Source organism: Lithobates pipiens, unplaced genomic scaffold, assembly GCF_037356315.1.
Source record: "Lithobates pipiens isolate NorthernLeopardFrog02 unplaced genomic scaffold, aLitPip1_a1.2 Scaffold_8, whole genome shotgun sequence".
In the NCBI taxonomy this organism is placed as follows: Eukaryota; Metazoa; Chordata; class Amphibia; order Anura; family Ranidae; genus Lithobates; species Lithobates pipiens.
In genome coordinates, this window is record NW_027507903.1 from 234,188,948 (window position 1) to 234,213,542 (window position 24,595).

A 24,595-nucleotide genomic window follows, 5' to 3' on the forward strand; every position below is an offset into this window, starting at 1 on the left:
CTAAATGACTTTGTGCCAGAACGTTTGAGGCTCGTTTCTGTGCCGTTTAGCATATTGTAAGCAGGATACTTTGTGGAATTTGCGTATTAATCGCTTTCTTTCTGGTGACTTGACCATGCAGCCCATCTTTCTTCAAGTGTCTCCTTATTGTACATCTTGAAACAGCCTCAACATATGTTTGAAGAGAGTCCTGTATTTCACCTGAAGTTATTTGTGGGTTTTTCTTTGCATTCCTAACAATTTTCCTGGCAGTTGCGGCTGAAATTTTAGTTGGTCTACCTGATCGTGGTTTGGTTTCAACAGAACCCCTCATTTTCCACTTCTTGGTTAGAGAGTTTGAAAACTGCCAATTTACATTTTCAATCCCTTGGATATCTTTTTATATCCCTTCCCTGTTTTATACCTTTCCACTACCTTTTTCTGCAGATCCTTTGACAATTCTTTTGCTTTCCCCATGGCTCAGAATCCAGAAATGTCAGTGCAGCACTGGATGAAAGATGCAAGGATCTGTCAAGAGTCCAGAAACTCATTGACCTTTTATACATACATACACACACACACACACACACACAAATTACAAGCAAACAGATCACAGGTGAGGATGGTTACCTTTAATAGCCATTCAAATCCCTGTGTGTCAACTTGTGTGCATGTTACCAGGCCAAAATCACCAGGGTATCTAAACTTTTGATCAGAGTCATTTGGGTAGTTTCTGGTGTCATTATGATTTAAAAAGTGTAAACACAGTTGATTGATAATAAAATGGCTTCAGCCACACACGAACCATGAGTGAAAATGTTTGTGTGTTATCATTCATATTCTCTGAAAAACAGCCAAGAAATCAAATTCTGCCAGGGTATGTAAACTTATGAGCACAACTGTAAATTCAACCACCCTGTTGAATAAAAGCTGCTTAACAGCTGAAGCTCTCATCAGTGTATTCTGCAAGCTGATAATTCTCCCCACTGTCAGAATACAATAGTGTGTGGATGGGGGAATCCGTTGCATTCTGGCTGAATGAAAAAAAAAAAAAAAATAATAATAATATAACTTTATTAAAAGAGATTGAATTAGAACTGTGGCACAGATGTCAAACAATTAACTATAACCTCTATACCTGCAAACACATGAAACTCAAAAATAATGAAAATCAGAAAGAGCTGCTGTCCTACTTTCGATCACATCAAAATATGTATTATAATGAGAAAAAGGGTACTGCTTATTCCTAAATCTTTTACTGTGTGCAAACATTCATAAAATGCATTCCTACCACCATTTGTGCAAAAACCGCAAAATAATAAAAACGTAATAAACTGTATATATTATTTTGCAAAAATGGTAGTGGGAATACATTTATGGGCAGCTTTTCGAGAACCGGTCAACCACTGCGCAGATTCCTTGGGGTGAATTTTTTTATTTTTTTTTTAAACAAAGTGTGCATAATTATTGCATAAATATTCATCATCATGCGACATTGCTGGCACATTAACTCTGTGTGAATGGAGCAGAACCCAATGTTCTCCTATTTCTTCTATTACATGAATGCTACCCACCATAAAAAAATAGCGAGGTTTGGGAAAATACTGCATTATGGCCACCAGATGGAGCTCAAAAATCATATGGAAAAAGCATTTCCTATGATCCCAATCTAGTGGCCATATTGCAGTATTTTTCCAATTCATGCTGGGCTCTTTTTCCTTTCACAATAGCATAACATTCAATCTGCAGATAAAAGGTTTCCTGGATGAATAGCTGTATAAATTAACAGTTTTTAAAAAGCAGATTATAAATTGATGTGCTCAGTTCGCCACCAGCACAGGGTGTGGGTGTCCAAATTGAGTTTTTTTCTTTTATTACAAGGGTAGCCAAGGAAGAGGATTTTGGACCAGATTGGCAACAGTTTAGAGCAGGGGTAGGCATCCTGGGCCCTCCAGCTGTGGTGAAACTACAAATCCCATCATGCCTCTGCCTCTAGGAGTCATGCCTGTGATTGTCAGGGTCTTGTAGTTTAAAAAGAGCTGGAAGGCAGAGCTTGCCTACCCCTGTTTTAGAAGAACCAAGGACAACGTGGTTCAACATGGTTAAAACTCTCACCTTTCATAATTACATGGGATGTGCACTGTGGATTACCTAGCCCTCTATTTGTTGGTCACATTACAAACCAGGAATTTTCTCCTTTAACCCAAAAAACTAGGAAGCAAAATCTTGTATTTGAGAAGGGAAAAAAGAAGGAGAAACAGATGAACAGTTACAGGCACAACCACGATTAGAGAGGAAATAAAATAAAGAGCAGGGCTTAACACAAAAATCATTAGCCCGAGCTATTCCTTCAGAAAGTGGGTCATTTTGATTTGATACGAGTGATCCGATTCATTCAGCTCTTATTTTCATGGATATTCCAGTAACGGTACCATATCGTATTCACTGTGTCATCGCAACAAAATGCAGGCTCACTCCTAATATTATATGGAACATACAGGAGTTTAAAAGGGAAACTTCGGGCAAAACACATTTTTTTAAAAATTGTTACTAAAAGAAAGCAACTTTTTGCCTTTTCCCTCTGGAGAACTGGTTTAGATGAAAAGGAGATATTTTATATTAATAGATAGAGATATATATATCTATATCCATCTCTTCACCCAGAGATTTGCTAGATAGATATAACCTCACCACCAACATTTTACCTGACAGGAAGTGGGTGAACTCTCCAAGGTTTGGATAGTTCATCTTGGTTGAACTGAATGGACTTTTGTCATTTTTTTTTTTTTCTTCAGACTAACTATGTAGCATATACAGGGGAAAAAAAAGTTTATCATTAGTAGAAGAGAACTAGTCAGATATTTTTTTTTTTGTGTCTGTGTTGCTATTGCAAATTTTCCCTCACTTCTTGTCTGGGGAAACCATTGTCAGCCGGACAGGAAATTAGGTTAAATCACTCTAACAGAGCCCCCAATAGCTGTAAAAACCTCAAATGGAGCTCTAATGCTTCCCCACTCTATTGTAAACTAAAAAAAAGACCAATTACTTTAAGCACATATCTATCGCAAGCCATGATGTATGAAGAAAAAAACATACATTGCAGCAGTGTCCCCTTGTATGAATGGGCCTTAAAATGGTTTTAAACCTGGTTAACACCTATGCAGGTTGCAGTTTGCATATTCCAGGTGAATTTTGCGTTTTTTCAATAGACATTTTTGATCCATTGACGTCTATGGAACCAAAAAAGAAAGAAGAAAAAAGTCCCTGGCCCGTTCCATAAAATGCACAGATGTGAACATGACGCTATAGGAGACCATGTTATCTGGACTGTAATGCGTTTCTTCAAAACTGAAAAAATAAAAAAAATCAATAAAAATAAATGCATAGGCGTGAACCAGGCCTTAAAAAAGGCACAAGGTTTACCTTCATGCAGGAAGGTTAAAAAAAAAAAAAAAAAAATAAAACACAAACATTCTGCAGATCCCCCAAATACTTACCTGAGCCCACTCCTAAAGTGCCTCAAAAGAAGCTGTTTACAGGACTTTTTTGATGTCCTTCTAGCGCAGTGCCCTTGGGCTTTCAAACTCTGCTTGCAGATGAGGCATTTTTCAGGCACCATTTTTAGCGCTAAAGCACCTGAAAAATACCTCCATTGTGAAAGGTCTAAGCCTCATACACACGATCGGACTTTGTACAAACTTTCCCGTGGACTTTTGTACAAAGGGCGTAGTCCACAAGTTTGTATTACATACACGCGGCAGGACTTTTTAGGCAACAAACACGAACGTAGTGACGTTTCAACGAACTGACGACACTTCAAGAGATCACTGAACATCAACACCAATTTCATTGCTCTCTAACCTGAAGAAAAAGCATTGGTGATGAGACCAGGAAGTAGAGACAGAGACAATGCAGGTATCAACAACAGCAAAGTAAACAACTTAGTAGCAATGGCAGAATAGCCAAGTGTGGCGAAATAATGCGATTAGTGTCCTGTCAGTCACCAATTCATGAAATGAGGACAGTCCCTGTTATCATATGACTGCAGGCACAAGGTTGGTACTGTAAAAAAAAAAAAAAAAAAAAAAAAAAAAAAAAGAGCTTACGGTCAGGGAAAACATCTACCCACCGGGCATGTTAGCAGTGCTGCTCTACCCTACTGCAGTAGTTTAAGGCCCCTTTCACACTGAGGCACTTTGCAGGCTCTAGAGTGCTAAAAATAGTGCCTGCAAAGCGCCTTCAAACAGCCGCTGCTGTATCTCCAGCGTAAAAGCCCGAGGGCTTTCACACTGGAGCGGTGCGCTTGCAGGACGCTGAAAAATGTCCTGCAAGCCGCATCTTTGGAGCGCTGTATTTACCGCTCCTAAAAACGCCCCTTCCCATTGAAAACAATGCTGCAGCGTTGCTTTGCGGGCGGTTTTAACCCTTTTGCGGCCACTAGCGGGGGTTAAAACTGCCCCGCTAGCGGCCAAAAGGCGCTGCTAAAATGACGGTAAAGCACCGCTAAATATAGCGCCGCTTTACCGCCAGCGCGCCCAGCGCAGTGTGAGAGTAGCCTAAGGGTTAAACACAGTGCTGATCCACACAGCCAGTATCCTTTCCTCATCCGCCACTTCTACCATTATGGCCACCACAGGAGCTAAGGATCATAGGAAATGAATACACTTTAGTAAGAAGAGTTATTTAACAATTTCAAAGAACTCTGGAGGGAAGTCGCATATAAAACTGGCATCCCGTAGTAGCAATGGTTACATTTGCCAGCATTTTCTAGAACTCTTACATCTCTTCTTACTATGGATACATAGGAATCTAAATAAAATATAAAAAGGCAGTTCCCTTTGCAGAAAAAAAAAAAAAAAACACTCATATAGAGTATTTTTGTACACAGTTTTGCGCCTTTCTGGCTGAAATCTCCAAAACACAAACTAGGCTCCCCCCCCCCCCCCCCCCCCCCCAATTTCTGAATTTACAATTCAGCAAATCTGGCAGAAATTTGAAAGCACTAAAGGGTGAATGGCAAATCGCAGGACTTGCATTTGAGATGTCATTCATTTGAATGACAATTCAAATTTTGGCGCGGGCCTGCCGCGATAAATCGTGCTGCAATCGCGGCAACACACATCAGAGGAAGCCCGTCATTCAAATGTAGCGCCTGAACTTTTTGTTGGGGCGACATGCTTCCCGTGAATCATGTTGCTGAGATTGTCGCATGATAAATCGTGCTGTAATCACGGCAGACCCGTGCCACAATTTGAGGTGTCAACTCAAATGCGAGTCCACTCCCCTGATTTGTCATTTACACATTAGCGCTTTCAAATCACTGAGATGTGAATGCAGCATATATGCGGAGCTCAAAATATGCCTGTAAATCGTCCCAATGTGTATGGTCACGTAGGATAACATTGAGCTGCTTCGACAGACAGAACACAAAACTCCTGTAGAAGCAGCATTTTTTAAGCCAGTGTGCGTGGAACCTAAAATGTATTCATTTCCTAAGATCATCAACTTCAGCTAGTGGCCAAAATGCAGTATTTTACTTGTGGAGAGGGATTACACGCCCATTAGGGAGAGACGCCCCTATCCATTTGTGTGTGGTTGTCACCAAAACAGAAATAGTGGGGGAAACATCCTATGGGGACAGTCCTCAATGAAACAAGGAAAGTCGCTCCAGGTGAGCGAGTCTCTGGTTAATACATACATACATACACACACACACACACACACACACACACACACACACACAGTCAGGTGCTAGCCCGGCTTACATGCTTTATCTCACAAATCAAACGATTGCGGACATCTGCACTTCCAAAAATCCTCTTTATGGAAGTTCATGTGACTGGTGGTTAACAGATGGAGCAGGGGACAAGAGGGTAGATGCATTTTGCACACATTAGCAATTAGTCATTACCTAAGCGCTAACATTTGTACAAAACACATCTACCTCCTTGTCCCCTGCTCCATCTGTTAACCACCAGTCACATGAGCTTCAATAAAGAGGATTTTTGGAAGTGCAGCCATCCAGAATCATTTTCTTTATGACCCAACGGAGACATTCGTTCTGGTGAAAACCAAGCATCCCCTCACCACGCTGTCCGTTTATGAAGCATGGAGTGTGAATTCTGACTCAGCTCGCAGCTTCATAAACTGGCCATTTCTGTGTCTGTCAGTGAGGATTCTCTGTGTGTGGAGATAATCAGCAGAAGAACGTGTTCAAACATGTTCTCCCCCGATTATCTCCGTTTCATAAAGCGTTTATGGACTGTGACCAGTGGCAATCCTCGGGATCGACGCTGTTCACTGCTTCATAAATAAACAGACACCTACTTTGGAAGGATTTCCTCTAACTTCCTGGTTTGGGTATGGGGCAGGAAATGAAGGGAAATGTACCCAATGGGGTCATAGAAGAAAAAAAAATAAAAAATTATTCACACACATGTTCTACCACAACTCCTTATTTTTTCCAAAAAAAAGTACTGCCTTTAGTTTTTTATTAATTTATGTCTTGCTTACGTTGCGTTCCATCTCATACTCAGTTTGTGACAGGTTTACAGTTCACAATGTTGGCAAAATAAAACATAAGTGCAAAACATGCTAAAGCCCTGCATTGTGGTGAGCAGTCAGGGAGGAGGTACATTTGTAATCAATAGCAGTTGTTTTTTTTGTAAAGAGGGTTTCAGTGTTTGTTAGGGAAGGGGGGTGGGGGTGCCTTATGGTGCTTGCTGTTCAGCATGGGTGTTCGTATTCCTGCATAGGACAGGTTTACTTGAAATCAATACCAACAAACTATAACAAAGAAGACATCTGCCCCTTAAATCCACATACCCTGCTGGTTCAGACACCATCTACAAAAGAGATCAACAGCAGAAACCAAGCACAGCAAGCATTCAACCACACAGGTTTTTACACAGATGTCAATGTAAATCGCAGCCGGAAATTGCAAAAAGTAGTACAGGAACTGTGCGATTAGGACAGTGCCATTGCTGGCAATTGTCACCAATTTGACATAATTCGGATGTCGAATCGTACCAAGGTGAACGCTAATCTCTGGTTTACACTGGTGCGATTTGACATGTAAACCGGTGGCAATGGCACCATCCTAATTGGTGCGGCACCGCACAGATTTAAAAAAATAAATAAATAGTTTTTGTACTACTTTACGATTTCAGCTTGCAATTTCCATTGGCATCTGTGCAGAAACCTGCACAGATGTCTGAATTCGCTGCTGAAATCTGGACTAACATTCGGGAGTGAAATTCCCGCAGCTCAGCGAGAACCAGGGCTTAAGGTCCATTGATACCAGTGGTCATCAACTCTGTCCTCAGAGACCACTAATAGGTCAGGTTTTATGTATTACCTTGGGGAGATGCAGACTAGAATACTGCAATCACTGAGCAGCAAAATGATATCACCTGTGATGCATTTCAGTTATCTTGCAAACCTGGCCTGCTAGTGAGCCCTGAGGACAGGGTTGATGACCACTGATTGATACCACATGCATAGGAGTGCACTGGGCAGCGCTGACCCGCAGTGCACCACTCTCAATACATAAACACAAATATGGTTTAAGTGAGCAATAAAGCAACGGGGCTTGTTATACTCTAAACTTCTTAGCAAAGCAACAGCACACTTATCAGGTCATTACATTTGATGGCTCTATTCAAAAGGTGTGTGGATGTATGCAAAAAAGCATCACATTGTGCTAGGTGCCACGCAACATCAGCATTTACATGAGCGGTATGGGCCACCTGCAGCTCCCTGGACATAGGAAAACACAGAGTTTGAGCCTAGGTTCAGACTAGTGCGATCTCACATCGCATGTGATTCGCACACACTGCATGTGCCAATCACATGCGATGTCTGAGCAATGCGAGTTCAGCCATACTCGCATTGGATTCACATAGAAAAAAGGTGCAGGAACTTGTTTTTCCCCTGCACTGGCATTGGATAGCATGGGTGTACTGACCTATGCAATCCAATTCCGGTGCGAGTTCACAGTTCGCACTGCCATCTGTGAACTGATCTGGCAGTGTCATTAACAATGTATTGACACCTGCAGCGGTTCACAGAGGGCAGGGTGAACTGCCTGCAGGAACCAGTGCTGAAATCGCACTGGTTCCGGTGTTCTGACAAGTGTCTGCCTATCGGATAGTGTCCGGGCCGTACTGCGCAGGCGCAGCACGGGGGACAAGGAGGAGGAGGAAGAGGGTCCAGGTTGAAGCCCCACCATCCAAGTGGACATAGGGTTGCAGAGAGTAAGAGGGCCCCTCACGGGCTCGCTTTGCTTGGCTCTTTTATCATACTTACTCTGCAACCCTATGTCCACTCCGCCTCCTCCTCCTCCTCGTCCCCCGTGCTGCGCCTGCGCAGTACGGCCCGGACACTATCCGATAGGCAGACACTTGTTGTCAGAACACTGGAACCAGTGCGATTTCAGTGAGTACTGCTTGGACCTTGAAGAAGGGGACATACCCGAAAGCTTGTCCTGAAAAATTGTATGTTAGTGCAAATAAAAAAAGTATCACGGACAGTACTCAATTTTCTCTTGGCTCTTTTATATTCTAACTATGTCCACATGGATGGTGGGGCTTGAACCTGGACACAATGTGCAGGCGCCGTTCTTCTTCGGAAATGTTCAGCTTCTCAGCGGACACTATGTGATGGGGGAACAGTATCTTATAGGACACCGGCATCGCACTAGTCTGAACCTAGGCTGAAGGTTCCCATACATGGAGCAATTTTTGGGGTTTTTTGATCAGCGCAAACTGAACTGACCCCCCCCCCCAATCTAAAATTATAAAAAAATTGGCGCTAATGCAAATATAGTTGCTAGTTATTTAGTGATTAACAAGTGCATAACAATAAGCATAAACCACACAAATACAAAATTAAATGAAGGAAAGTCCTCAAAAAGGAACAAAGCACCAAAGAAAGTCTGTGCGATAACAGGTGCGCTTAATTAGCTGTGCTTCACCTTCACTCATGTGGGAGAAATACAGACTCACCAGATGGCTAAATCATGGGACTTCATATGCTCAGATCCATTGGAAGATAAAATAAATTCTTTGATGTATCCTTGTGCTCATAGGACTATATGGCTCGGTTAAAAGCAAAAAAAAAATTTCACATAGCGCAATATGCCTCAATATACTGTAAACCAGGGATATGCAATTAGCGGACCTCCAGCTGTTGCAGAACTACAAGTCCCATGAGGCACAGCAAGACTGACAGACACAAGCATGACACCCAGAGGCAGAAGCATGATGGGACCACCGATTGCATAAACCAAATGGCAGTAATGGTAAAGTGCTCACTTACATTATCCACTTTCAGACCGGACCATTTCGCTGGTAAATGACCAGAGGTCTTTTTACACTTTGGCACTGCGCTGCTTTAACTGGTAATTGCGCGGTCATGCAATGTTGTACCCAAACAAAATTTGCGTCCTTTTCTTCCCACAAATAGAGCTTTCTTTTGATGGTATTTGATTGCCTCTGCGATTTTTATTTTTTGCGATATAAACGTAAAAAGACCGCAAATTTTGAAAAAAAATGATATTTTCTACTTTTTGTTATTAGAAAAATCCAATAAACTCAATTTTAGTCATACATTTAGGCCAAAATGTATTCAGCCACATGTCTTTGGTAAAAAAAAAGTCAATAATTGTATATTTATTGGTTTGCGCAAAAGTTGTCACATCTACAAACTAAGGTACGTTTTCTGGAATTTACGCAGCTTTTAGTTTACGACTGCCTATCTCATTTCTTGAGGTGCTAAAATGGCAGGGCAGTACAAAACCCCCCCAAATGACCCCATTTTGGAAAGTAGACCCCCTAAGGAAATTGATAAGAGGCATGTTGAGCCCATTGAATATTTTATTTTTTTGCCTCAAGCGATTGAATAATGACAAAAAAAAAAATTTTTTTTTTTTTTTACACAAAGTTGTCACTAAATGATATATTGCTCACACATGCTATGGGCGTATGTGAAATGACACCCCAAAATAAATTCTGCTGCTTCTCCTGAGTATGGGGATACCACATATGTGGGACTTTTTGGGAGCCTAGCCGCGTACGGGGCCCCGAAAACCAAGCACCGCCTTCAGGCTTTCTAAGGGCGTAAATTTTTGAGTTCACTTCTCACTACCTATTACAGTTTTGAAGGCCATAAAATGCCAAGATGGCACAAAACCCCCACAAATGACCCCATTTTAGAAAGTAGACACCCCAAGCTATTTGCTGAGAGGCATGTTGAGTTCATGGAATATTTTATATTTTGCCACAAGTTGCGGGAAAATTACAAACTTTTTTTTTTTTTTTTTTTTTTTAACAAAGTTGTCACTAAATGATATATTGCTCATGCATGCCATGGGCATATGTGAAATGACACCCCAAAATAAATTCTGCTGCTTCTCCTGAGTACGAGGATACCACATATGTGGGACTTTTTGGGAGCCTAGCCGCGTACGGGGCCCCGAAAACCAAGCACCGCCTTCAGGCTTTCTAAGGGCGTTACAGTTTTGAAGGCCATAAAATGCCAAGATGGCACAAACCCCCCCCCCCAAATGACCCCATTTTGGAAAGTAGACACCCCTAAATTTAGGGGTACACTAGTCAGACTAGGTAATAAATGGCGGGTGCCCTGAAACTATAAAAAAATAACTAACCAACCAGCGTCACCTGTAACAGTTATATGGTGATCACTGGTGAAAGGGTTAACTAGGGGGCAATTAGGGGGCTTTATGCGGTAGTATATGGGGGTCCCTGGCGCTATAAAAAGCTGCAGCGAACCTAAATACCTACCTGCCTAACTAGCGTCACCTGTGACACTAATACAGCGATCAGAAAAACGATCGCTTATTAGGCTGGGTTCACACTGGAGCGATGCGGGAACGCCACGAATGCGCGGCGGGTTCCCGCATCGCATGCCTCCCGGCGGCAGTTCACACTGCCCTATGCGAACTGCTGGGAGTGTCAGTGAAATGTTACTGACACCCCCAGATCAGTTCGCATATCGCAGTGCGATCTGCAAACTCGGATCGCATGGTGTGAACACCCATGCGATCCGATTCTGCTGCGGGCCAAAAAAAGGGTCCCGTGCGAATTTGCGGCGGGTGCGGCGGGTGCGGCGGGTGCGGCGAATGGCTGAACTCGAATCGCACAGAGATCGGATGTGATTTGCACTGCAGTGCGGTGCGAATCACATTCGTTCTCATAAACCGCTGCAATGTGAACCCAGCCTTAGTGACACTGGCGACGGGGGGTGATCACGGGGTTAAACCTTTATTGGGGGGGTTAGGGGGGTACATTATAACTAAAGGGGGCTAACTCTAACTGCCCTAACAGTTATTACAGTCACAAATGACACCAATGCAAAAAAAAAAAAAAAAAAAAAAAAAATATGACATTGGTGTCACTGTGACTGGGGGGCAGGGGTAATTGGGGGGGTGATCGGGGGGTAAAGGGGGGGTGTGAGTGTGCCTGGCATGTTCTACTGTGTGTGTAGAGTGTTGGTGCAACTTACTGATCCGCTCTCCTCCGTGTCGGAACGAAAAATACCGACACGGAGGAGAGAATACATCACTTCCTCTCCTGTGTTTACATTACAGGAGAGGAAGTGATGTCACCGGGGATTTCTATTCGTCGGGAGCGATCGCGAGGGGGTGGCCATGAATGAATGGCCGTCCCCTCGTCCGGGATCGCTCCCGTACGAATACCGACCGCCGCAGGCACCGGGCGGGGGCCCGATCGGGCCCCCGACCCGCGGGAGGCAAGGGACGTACATGTATGTCCTTATGCCTGCCCGTGCCATTGTACCGACGTACATCGGCGTGCGGCGGTCGGCAACTGGTTATAAGGTGCTAATGTGCTAGCACCAACATGTACAGCAGAAAATACAACATTTCCCAACATCTCACTGTGCGATCCACCACAGCAAAAAAAAAAAAAAAAAAAAAAACAAACACACACACACACACACACACACACACAACACAGAACCAGCCGTACTGGAAATGACTTCAGCATAGGGGCAAACATGCAGCCTCAATGCATTTCATGGTCATCAGGAAGCTAGTTTATTCTGGCATCATTTAGGATCCATGACTGCCTGCCGAGGTGCAATGAATCCAGGCCGAAAGGCATAACGTCTGCATACCATCACTTGCCCTTCATCCCCTTGAATAATACACATGTAACTGTTAAAGCTGTGGCCTTGCCCTTTCCAACTTATTTAAATCCAACAACTTCAGACAGTGCTTGTCACAGTTATACTGTGAGCACATAATTTCCAAAGAAGGGGGAAGGAGATAAGAAGGGGCCTGTCCTTACCATAAGTGCTGGACAGGCCGTCTGCTTCACATTTCCGTCAAACTCATATCCCCATAACCGCCATTTTAAGCTGGCAAGGTCAAAAAACCGCCACAAGCTGTGACATACCAATGAAAATTACGGTGGGAAGGTGGGCAGCTCTTCCCCAGCATGCTTCCGAAAAGGTCCGTGCTTGCTGGGGGCAGTGCTTTTTTTGAGCTCAGGCCCAGCCCCCTTCCTCACCAACCATTCCTGACGACCCCATGGTCACTTGAAAACCCCGCCCTGGTCCTGCCCCCATAAGTCATGGCTCTCTTACTCTAAAGCAGTGATGGCGAACCTTGGCACCCCAGATGTTTTGGAACTACATTTCCCATGATGCTCAACTACACTGCAGGGTGCATGAGCATCATGGGAAATGTAGTTCCAAAACATCTGGGGTGCCAAGGTTCGCCATCACTGCCCTAAAGGGTTCAAGAGGCCTTCATTTACACCACATGCATATGAGTGCACTGGGCCGCGCTGACCCGCAGTGCACCACTCGCAATACATAAAACACAAGTATGGTTTAAGCGAGCAATAAAGCAACCCAGGGGCTTGTTATAGCCTAAACTTCTTAGCAAAGCAATAGCACACTTATTAGGTCATTTCATTTGATGGCTCTATTCAAATGTATGTGGCTGTATGCAAAAAAAATAAAATATTGGCATTGTGCTAGGTGCCAAGGAACATCAGCGTTTACATGAGCTGTATGGGCCACCTGCGGCTCCCAGGGCATAGAAAAACACAGAGTTTGAAGGTGCCCATACATGAAGCAGTTATTTTTTTTTGATCAGCCCAAACTGAAGTGGGACAATGATGAGCGCTGCAAGCGATTGGCTGCAGCACGGAGCAAACAAAAATTTTCCAATATACCCGTTCATGAGAAGTTGATTATAAGATTGACTTCTCACAAACAAGAACAGCCATAGACATATCAACATTTGGCCAGTCCTGCCAAACGGGCAGAATGTCACTCCATCTATGGCTAGCTTTAATCTAGAGCTCCCTTACATGCCATAGGCTCCTCACCAACACACTAAGGGCTTGGTCACTCATGCGACCAAGGGGTGGTTAACATGACTGAGCCGCGGTTTTACGGACCCCCTAACCAAACCAGCAACTAAAGGGAGCTGTACACATGCTGCAGCCAAAATATAGCCATCCTGTTCAGTGTGCACCACCGTTGTCGAACGTCCCATTTAAAAATTATTGGGGGTTGTGCTGGATAGGATTGCGCCACAGTTATGTGGGCTTTTCAAGGTTAAAGTATGGTGGTGGGGGGCCCCTAGCACAAGTCTGCAGGTATTGCAATTACATTAAAAACTCAGCAAAAATTACAGAATCTGTGCATTACTGTAACAAATTGAAGCCCATTTGCAGTGTGTTTACTTACGATACACGTGTATTTTTTGTTGCATGGAGCTGTGTGCTTATTTCCTATAATAGTGATGACGAACTTTGGCACCACAGATGTTTTGGAACTACATTTCCCATGATGCTCAGCTACACTGCAGAGTGATTGAGAATCACGGGAAATGTAGTTCCAAAACATCTGGGGTGCCAAGGTTCGCCATCACTGTCCTATAACATCACTTGCATCATGGTTGCTGACTGAATGTAGCGCAGGAAAACACAATGGTGGCAAACTATTTGTACTGAGCAATCACATTTCGTCATGTTCCATTGCAGTGGGAGACACTGGATAGCATTGCTACAGCAATTTGTTGCGCAAAAATGATGCATGCAACATTTTACCACAGTGCAAGGCAACGCACAGGTGAGAACACCAATTGCCACCAATGTTATTTCCCTTGACATTGTGTTAGTAAGCGTCACATAATGGCTCTGGTGGGAACCAGCCCTTAGGGCTCATTCACACTTGTGCGGTGACCTGCGCTTTTTTTTTTTTTTTTTAAATACATGCCCTGACCACACTACAATGGGGCCCATAGGTCTGTCTGTATGTTTCTATATCCATGATGAGCTGCAGTACATAGAATGTACCTTTAATAATGTTTAAGTAGTTCTAAAGTTTATCTTTACTAGTGATGCACCGAAATTTCGGCCGCCGAAACATATCGGCCGAAAATGCCCTTTTCGGCAAGTTGCCGAAAGAGAAAAAGTCCGATAATGGAGCCGAAAATGGGGCATGGCCTGGGTGGGGGCGGGGCTCCGCCCCCGTCCCTGGTGACGCCCATCATGGGGGGTGTATAGCGCAGGAGAGCCACCTCCGCCGCCTGTTTGATCACAGCGCCGGGAACATCACAGCTTTCATTTCAATAGCTGCGTGTTCCCGGCCGCGCGCCGTCACACGCAGCCCCTCCCCCTTGTCCGGGCACTTAGATAGACAGATCATCCGCAGGATTGGACGGATGATCTGTCTATCAAAGTGCCCGGACAAGGGGGAGGGGCTGCGTGTGACGGCGCGCGGCCGGGAACACGCAGCTATTGAAATGAAAGCTGTGATGTTCCCGGCGCTGTGATCAAACAGGCGGCGAAGGCGGCTCTCTTCCCTGCACACAGTGCACAGGCTGGCTGCAATGGGGCACACTGGCTGCAATGGGGCACACTGGCTGCAATGGGGGATGCCTCCTGTACCGTGCCCCCAGTCTCTGACCGTCTCCTGTACCGTGCCCCCAGTCTCTGACCGTCTCCTGTACCGTGCCCCCAGTCTCTGACCGTCTCCTGTACCGTGCCCCCAGTCTCTGACCGTCTCCTGTACCGTGCCCCCAGTCTCTGACCGTCTCCTGTACCGTGCCCCCAGTCTCTGACCGTCTCCTGTACCGTGCCCCCAGTCTCTGACCGTCTCCTGTACCGTGCCCCCAGTCTCTGACCGTCTCCTGTACCGTGCCCCCAGTCTCTGACCGTCTCCTGTACCGTGTCCCCAGTCTCTGACCGTCTCCTGTACCGTGCCCCCAGTCTCTGACCGTCTCCTGTACCGTGTCCCCAGTCTCTGACCGTCTCCTGTACCGTGTCCCCAGTCTCTGACCGTCTCCTGTACCGTGTCCCCAGTCTCTGACCGTCTCCTGTACCGTGTCCCCAGTCTCTGACCGTCTCCTGTACCGTGTCCCCAGTCTCTGACCGTCTCCTGTACCGTGTCCACAGTCCCTGACCACCTCCTGTACCGTGTCCCCAGTCTCGGACCACCTCCTGTACCGTGTCCCCAGTCTCTGACCACCTCCTGTACCGTGTCCCCAGTCTCTGACCACCTCCTGTACCATGTCCCCAGTCTCTGACCACCTCCTGTACCATGTCCCCAGTCTCTGACCATCTCCTGTACCATGTCCCCAGTCTCTGACCATCTCCTGTACCATGTCCCCAGTCTCTGACCACCTCCTGTATAAAAATATTTTTTAAAAACAGTCATTTTCGGTATCGGTGCTGTTTCGGTATCGGTTTTCGGCCTAGTGTATTTTTCATTTTCGGTATCGGTTTTGGCACCAAAAAACCCATTCGGTGCATCCCTAATCTTTACCTTAATGTATTCTCAGCTTTAACGGTAAAAAACACTCCACTATCTCTCTTAGCCCCTGGCTCCCTAAAAAAAACACTTACCTGGCTCTGGTCACGGTCCTTAGGGCCGTTCTGGCTGTAGCACAGCTCCTCCACTTCCTGGTCTCAAATAAGACACTGAGGGCAGGGAAGCCATAGGCTCCTAATGCTGTCAGTCAAACTTCTGTCAGGAAGTAGTGGGGAGTGGATTACCAGTGTTGTGTGCGTCTATGGATGCACAGTCTGGCTCAGGAACGGGGCATGGGTGCCCAAATTGTTCGGAAGATATGTGGAGGAGGTAGAAGATGACAGCGCAGGTGGAGAGTGCCAAAGAGGAGGTAAGGAATCTTTCTATGAAATGTAGTTACACAGAACAGGCAAGTATATCTCCTTTTTATTGTAACAAAAACAGTAATCCTTTAGTATCACGTTATGGAAAAAGAAAAAACAAAAAACAGTGCTTTGCTCTATAAAACAGAAGTCAACACCCACACAGGAAGTTGGATTGTGCAGAAGAGTGGGGAAGGAACCCTGAGCAACATTTTGAAAAACAGCACAGAGCATTTAAAGTTGTAAACCCTTACATATACCCAGCGAAGGGACTGGCTTCAGCTTATACAGAGATTAAACAAATCCTCTTACATAAGTTGTACCTGTCCATCTGCAGTTTTATCCACATCCTTTCAAAGTGCAGAATTTTAAAGGCTAAGTTCACTTATTTTTTTTTCTAAATTCCAGCTCCCCTATGTACCAATATATCATTAATGTACTTATTCTGCAAAAATAAAACAGCTTTCCATTAATTCTACACCGGCTCACCTCACTTGCTTTAAAAAAAAAAAAAAAAAAAAAAAAAAAAAAAACTGGTTAAAAAAACACTGCTCGATTACTTCTGCCTTACTTCCTGGTAAGACTTTAGGTCATGACACAGGAAGAAGTTTACCAGCTGAAGGGTAGATGATGCAGGGTGTGTGCTACTGAGATCAGCTGGTCAATTCCTTCCTGTGTCATTACCTAAAGTCTGCCCAGGAAGTAAGGCAGAAGTAATTGAGCAGTGTGTTTTAAGAGGGAGTCCACCCAAAAAAAAATTATTAAAAGCCAGCAGCATAAATACTACAGCTGCTGACTTTTAATAAATGGACACTCACCTGTCCCAGGGTCGAGGGATGTCGGCAGCCGAGGCCGATAGATCACTCGGCTGCTGCCGCCATTCTCGGTGAGGGAATCAGGAAGTGAAGCGTTGCACAGTAGAGAACCGGGAAGTGAAGCCGCATGTCACGCAGCGCAATGGGAATGGTCTGCGCTGTCTCTAGGACCCGTGTGTGTCCCAGCAGACAGTGCGGCGGGACAGGAAGAAGCATAGACTCCCGTGGAAGTCTATGCCGGGAAGTGGGTGCAAATACCTGTCTTAGACAGGTATCGCACCCCCCTCCCCATGGAAAGGTGCCAACTGTGGCACCAGAGGGGGGGGGGGGATTCTGATGAGCGGAACTTGCACTTTAGGGTGGAACTCCGCTTTGAACAGCCATTGGAAGAGTGAGGTAAGCCTGTGTAGGGCAAAATGGAAAACTGTTCTATTTTTGCAAAATAAGTACAATAATGCTATATTGGTACATAGGGAAGCATGGAAGAAGAAAAAAAAAAAAGGAGGAAGGTGAACTTACTTTAAAGCTTGTCTGAGAGTTCAGGAAAAAAAGTGGATGGAAAGCTAAAGTTAGACTCTGCAGAGCTTAGTGAGGAGAGTTCTGAGAGCTGATTGGAGAGAAGAGAGATGAGGGCACAGGAAGAAGAGAAATGAGGATGTCAGTATGCTGGAATTCCCTCCCGTCACCTTTTTCTCTTGGTGTCAGGAAAATTTGTCAGAAGTGATTTATGCTGATAGCAGAGGAACAAAGCAGCAGACAAAAGTGACACTTAGTGCTCTTAACTGAGACAAGCACACACTGTATGGCGGGATATGTTTTGTTCATATTTCATGTCTGAGGTTTACAACCACTTTAACCTGCTGGGGCCCCTTGTCTGCAGGTGCCAGGTCATGTAAAAATTGGGCTAAGCTTTACTTCTCATGTAATCATATAGGCCCAGTCATGTTTACTTTTTAATGACAGTTTTGTTTTAAAAAAAAAAAAAAAAAAAGAAGAGGGAAGAACAAGCAGCATGGGACCTTGGACCCTGTACAACCATATCTATAGATCAGCTGACAGATCAGACTGTACCCAGGACTCCAGAATCCAATCACAGATCTCCGCTGTGTGTGTACAACCAGATCTATGGAAATAGATAGATTTCATCCAGATCAGCCTGTACACAGGATTCCAGGATGCAGTCAGATCTCCAGGGTGTCTACAATCACATCTATCTATGATACATATACACACAGTATCCAGATCAGACTGTACCCAGGATTCCAGAATACATGCACAGATCTCTGCTGGGTATACAATCAGATCTATGTATACATCATCCAGATTAGACTGTATACAGGCATACCCCACTTAAGTACACAATGGGGTTTATTTACTAAAGCTGGAAAGTGCAAAATCAGGTTCACTTCTGCATTGAAACCAATGAGCTTCCAGGTTGTATTACCAAAGCTTAATTGAACAAGCTGGCATTAGAAGTTCATTGGTTTCTATGGAGAAGTGAGCCAGATTTTGCACTTTCCAAATTTAGTAAACAAACCCCATTGTGTACTTAAGTGGGGTATGCCTGTACACAATTCTAGAATACAGTCACAGATCTCCAGTGTGTGTACAATCAGATCTATGTATACATCATCCAGATCAGACTGTATACACGATTCCAGAATACATTCACAGATCTCTGCTGTGTATACAATCAGATCTATGATCATGCTGTACTCAGGCCTCCAGAGTCCAAACCCAGTTGTCCGGCTTGTTCAGTGCTCCGGGTTGTCCCTCCTCTGGGGGGTCAGATGGTCAGCTGATGGGAATGGGGGTAATCAGCACCTTCTATGGGGCCCTGACATACACATGGGGCCACAATGTTTTGATCACACCTGTCTCCGTCCCCTGGCTGTCAGGCAAATCGGTGACCCCGGGGTTGAGACATGACACATCCGGGGGGAGTCAGTGACAGTCCCTGATCATACAGTGATGGGAGGCCAGCCATGGTATCCCAGGACTGGCTGATAATGTCCTCTGGATACACACAGGCCGCGATGCTCCCCTGCACCTCCCCGAGCATCTTCTATAGCAGCGGACACACCGCCCCCCGGCCTCCAGCCCGTCCATTATTGGGGGGCCCCCTCCCCGAATTCTATAACCCTGCCACCCCGGTGCCCGGCCCGCCGATGACAGACAACTCACCTCCGGGTGCAGGATCGGGACGCAGCCAGCGTCTTTCTCATACTCCTCCATAGTGTCAGCCATCTTGGTGTTAAATCCCCCGCTGCATGCTGGGTAATGAGGAGCCAGAGGGAGAGGCTGACACACACAGGGCAGGATGGTGCTGAGCTCGGCTCAAATGTCTCAATGAAGCCTCAACTATCCTCCCATTCATTAGTAGAGCAGCCTGGGCTGTACACAGTGACCTGAGGGTGACACACACACACCAATTCACCAACTTTATACAGAAAATAAAGAAAAAAAGTTTGGTGGAACAGTTCACCTATGTGCCACAGCTGCCATTACTAATGGAGGATGGAAGGCCACTTTCCTGGGATAGGACAAGACTTGTCTGGACATCGTATAGGACAGCAGTGGGAATTAGAGAGGGCCCCAACACGGCGCCTTATAGAGGGCCACTCAATAGTAGCTCGTTTCCATGCGTTGAGCTTCATAGCATCGGGTTACAAAATTTCAATCCCTATTTATTACCACAATGCACCCTGAAGAAAAAAAGGTGGGAGTAAGTATCGCATTTAGCCAAGTTTCGTTTACAGGTGTTTTTAATGGAGATACATTTTTGACCATTTAATAAAAAAATAAATAAAGTAATTTAATAAAAAGAAGCCTCTACACGCGAGCGTGGTAAAACTGACATTTTTAAACATTGGTTACTATATATAAATTATATATACACACACTGTAAAGGCACATCCAGCATGTGTGATGTGTGTAATATATGGAGATAGATATGGATGAGATATATATATATATATATATATATATATATATATATATATATATATTAGTTCAAATTGCACCCTTGCTGCATAACTAATGTAATACTATAGAGAGTAATTAAATAAATACAGAATACTGGGATCATTATTATTTAGGATTTAGCAGAATGATGACATTGAATTGAGAGGAAGAATCATTACAAAACAAGGACTACTAAACAGGCAGCGCAGGCTGCATACATAATAAACCACAATGGGCTCCCCCTGTAGAAGATCAGTGGTCTTTGGCACCGAGATCTCAGTCCAGTGAGATATCACATTAGGATTGGTATCTCTTGGTAGAAATCATGACATTTGGGGGGTGAATAGCTGTTAGGGACGTTATGTGGGCTTTTTAAAGCACTTTACAGTACACTTGTTCTGGCACAGAAAGCCAAGAGCTGAGAATGAACTCCCGGGGGGAGGGGTGTCTATGTATATATAGAAGCTATAAATGCACAATAAAAAAATATATTTTAATGTCTAAAGATTTGTATATTATAAAACAGAAAGAATTAAAAAAAAAAAATTATTTTTCCAGGAGAATATGATCCATCATCTCCCAGTGTCACCACCCCCACCTTGGAGGGGGAGGACAACCCACTGGTTCCATCCACCAGTGACAGAGAGCCAACAACTCCGGCTATGACTGTGGAAGACCAACCAAGTGCAGTCTCCCTATCTACCATTGAGGGTGAGCAAACTGCACTGGTTCCATCCACCAGTGACAACGAGGCAACACCGGCTATGACTGTGGAGGACCAACCAAGTGCAGTCTCCCAAACTACCATTGAGGGTCAGCAAACTGCACTGGTTTCATCCACCAGTGACAATGAGGCAACACCGGCTATGACTGTGGAGGACCAACCAAGTGCCGTCTCCCCATCTACCATTGAGGGCGAGCAAACTGCACTGGTTTCATCCACCAATAACAACGAGGCAACTCTGGCTATGACTGTGAATGACCAGCCAAGTGCAGCCTCCCCATCTACCACTGAGGGTGAGCAAACTGCACTGGTTCCATCCACCAGTGACAACGAGGCAACACCGGCTATGACTATGAAGGACCAACCAAGTGCAGTCTCCCAATCTACCATTAAGGGTGAGCAAACTGCACTGGTTTCATCCACCAGGGACAACGAGGCAACTCTGGCTATGACTGTGGAGGACCAGCCAAGTGCAGTCTCCCCATCTACCATTGAGGGTGAGCAAACTGCACTGGTTCCATCCACCAGTGACAATGAGGCAACACTGGCTATGACTGTGGAGAACCAACCAAGTGCAGTCTCCCCATCTACCATTGAGGGTGAGCAAACTGCACTGGTTTCATCCACCAGGGACAACGAGGCAACTCTGGCTATAACTGTGGAGGACCAACCAAGTGCAGTCTCCTCATCTACCATTGAGGGTGAGCAAACTGCACTGGTTCCATCCACCAGTGAGATTAAATTGGATACAGTTAATGAGAACCAGCAAAATTCACTCACTCCTAATGGTGAGGTTGAAAACAAATTTTGGGCATCATTTGCCAACTTCATAAAGCAACAACAACCTCCAAAGTGCAAAATAAGTGAGTCATCATCTTTGGTCCCTTCATATCTTGGAGACAAAATGTCTGGGCAGAGTCCACCTTCATCCATCTCCACCATGAACAAGAAGACATCTGAACTGGTCCCATCCTGCAGTATCAGGAAACTATATGCTGAAACCTTCACCTTCCATAAGGAACTTGGAGAGGGGAGCTTTGGGAAAGTGGTGTTGGCCACCCATCCAGCGACTGACCAAAAGCTGGCGGTGAAGTTCATCTCAAAGAGAAAACTACTGAGATTTGGACCCTACATGGCAGTCACAGAAAGATGGATTCTGGAAGAAGGCAGAGAGTGCCCATACATCACCCATATTTATGAATCTTTCCAAACAAACGTAAGTCTTTTAATCTCCCAATTTCTTCTTCTCTTTCCTGTACTGCGCTCCACTATTGATCCAGACCCCCTACAATAGTTATGCAAATGGTGACTTTTTTTGGGAGTCAAAACTTACACATGGCTAAGCATCCCCCTGCTTCATGAGATGACAGTGTTGAGACCTGTCATCTAGTCCTTCAGGCACTAAGTGCTGAATTGGAGGAGGCAGCAGAAAGCTTAACTTGTGTCCCACATCAGGTTCTTCTGAGGGCTCTGGCTGTAGATCAGGGCAATGCAGTAAAGGTGAAAGAAGAAGTCTCTAGAGTTCTTCCTACAAGGCTGGAGCTTAGTGACATAAACTGTACAGAGTAGAGGCTTTCCTTCAAGAAACCACATACTGAGAGGCCGCCATTACTGACTTCAGACATTACTAGTTGCCTGGCTATCTCTGGCCTTAAAACTTTGAGTCACTGAGTCAGAACACGTCTACAACTGGCAAGGCAGGAGAAGTCAGGACTCCTGATCGACATACATCTTCCAGGATGGGAAGCCAAAATATAGAAGTCATTGGGCCACCATAACAACCAGACAAAACTAGTGTTGTAGTAAAGGTCTTCCAGCAATGGCGGTCTAATATTCTTCTCTGTCCGGGTTTCCTGAATTCCTCCCCAGGAAGCATTTAGTAAAGATGCCACACTGCACTCTCTGCTGGTGTGCGTGTCTTCATATATTCCTTCACAAAGTGAAAACTTCAATGTCTATAATGTAACCTGTTTTTCCTATTTTCACAGAACCATCTGGCCTTTGTTATGGAGTACCTGAGCAGAGGAGATCTCTCCGACCTGATAAGAAATTCAGCTCCACTTCCTCTGGACACCTTAAGGTAAGTTTGATGTCAGGGTCACTTTGGAGTCGGGGGAGGCTGACCACTGAGAACAGGTAGTGACCTATCCAGGCCCCTCCAGCTGATCCCATCCATCTATACCCCTATGTACTATAGGGAGAAGTCACTTTATCTTTACAATTAACTGGTGTGTGATGATTTTTGATGCTAATCCATGTATTTCTCTCTCCATCAGAAACCTAACAGCGGAAATTATTTGTGACCTGCAATTCCTGCACGACAAAGAGATCGTTCACAGAGATCTGAAGCCAGAAAACATTCTCTTAGACAACGCTGGCCACGCCAGAGTTGCGGATTTTGGATTGTCAGCGAAGGGAGTCAACGAGACTAAGAGAAGTAACGAACATACAGGGACACCAATCTACATGGCCCCAGAAGTAAGTATGCTCCCGATATCAGATTTAATTATAAAATTTATACCCATTATTATGGTTGGATATGCAGAAGAGATAAAGGGGTGCTCCACTTCCACTAAATAGAGAATGTCTCCACTGGTTCCCCCGGTTGCTTTTAATGGGTTTCCAGGCTAGAACAATATCCCCAGCAAAAGCTGGGAAGTTCTGAGTCATGTAGCAGTGTTGGGGCTTCTTTGTAGGGGACATTGAGGCCGAGTGTAGATGAATTCATCTGCCTGGCCCATTTCACACATATGAATGGGGTAAAACCTCCAGTAACTGCTCACCCACTGTTTCCCTTCTCCTCTTTAACATGGGGAGCGCTTGTGAAAATTGAGCTATTGGGGTCAGTATACCTTCATCCACCTACTTTAAATGGGGCAATTAAAGGGCACCTCTAGGCAAAGCCCCAGAGTGTTTAATCCCTTTCTATTTTATCCGACATGTAAAAAAAAAAAAAAAAGGGGTTTTGACTATACATCCTATTTAAGCCCCACCTCCAATATTCGCAAGCTCCACTTCAGTTTGATGCTGTTTCACTGCAATTTTAGTCATGCATGAGATTTATTCATCACATATGTCACTATGTTGTCATCTCTGTACTCTGCCTGGTCTGACAATGTGCTCGTCCCTCTTTCTCTTATGTTTCTACAGGTCTTGCAAAAAATGTATTATTTCAGCATGGTTGACTATTTCTCCCTTGGAGTCATAGTATATGAGATGGTGTTTGGGAAACATCCCTTCATCACCACAGAGAACTGGAAACAAATAAAGACGAACATTATTGAAATGGAGCCAGATTATGAGGAGGGTATGGACCTTGACCTCCATAACCTCTTAGTTAGGGTAAGTTACAGAGAGCCTTAGGCTCCTCTATTGCTCAGATATTGTTATTGGTCATGCAGCATATCATTATATTTCATCCTCATATATTTCATTCTTCATTACAGCTTCTGTGGAAAGACCAAGAGGGCCGAAACCATCTAATCAGTGACATCAGGAGCCATCCGTTCTTCAAGACCATCGAATGGGCAGAGTTAGAGCGAAAAAAGGTAGCAATGCCACCTGAATCTGAACCAGTAAGTATACAGATAATAGAGTCCAAAGACATTGGACGGGGAGGGGAGATTTTCAGCAGCAGGCTCTTCACCATCTAAGACATTTGCTTTAAACAGACTTTTCAGACCTGTCTATGAATTTGTGATCACTATATAATCATACGGTAGGGTCTGAATGATTTCTGTTCATTATTGGAGATAATTATTGTGTATGTTATCTGACCATTAGAGGGAGCTAGGGTGGAAGGAGCCTACTGCTGCACTTTGGGGGTGAGGTTCACCATACTTTGTTACCATTCTCTGTATCAATTAGAAGCAGTAATGAATTTTTTTTTCTCTTTGTAGATTTGTGAGGAACCATCAAATAACAGCATGCCATTGAATGAA

The 24,595-nt window shown here is 44.6% G+C and overlaps 1 protein-coding gene across 1 annotated transcript in view; it reads right to left on the reverse strand.

Annotated features, from left to right (window-relative positions):
* ZDHHC17 (zDHHC palmitoyltransferase 17) overlaps nucleotides 1-19,295 on the reverse strand; it is a 112,572-nt gene extending 93,277 nt beyond the window's left edge. Inside the window, exon 1 of the mRNA XM_077474116.1 lies at nucleotides 19,151-19,295. Within this exon, the coding sequence (XP_077330242.1) occupies nucleotides 19,151-19,213 (63 nt within the window). The 5' untranslated portion in view covers nucleotides 19,214-19,295. The remainder of the gene's footprint in view (nucleotides 1-19,150) is intronic.
* Between the last annotated feature and the right edge of the window lie 5,300 nt (nucleotides 19,296-24,595).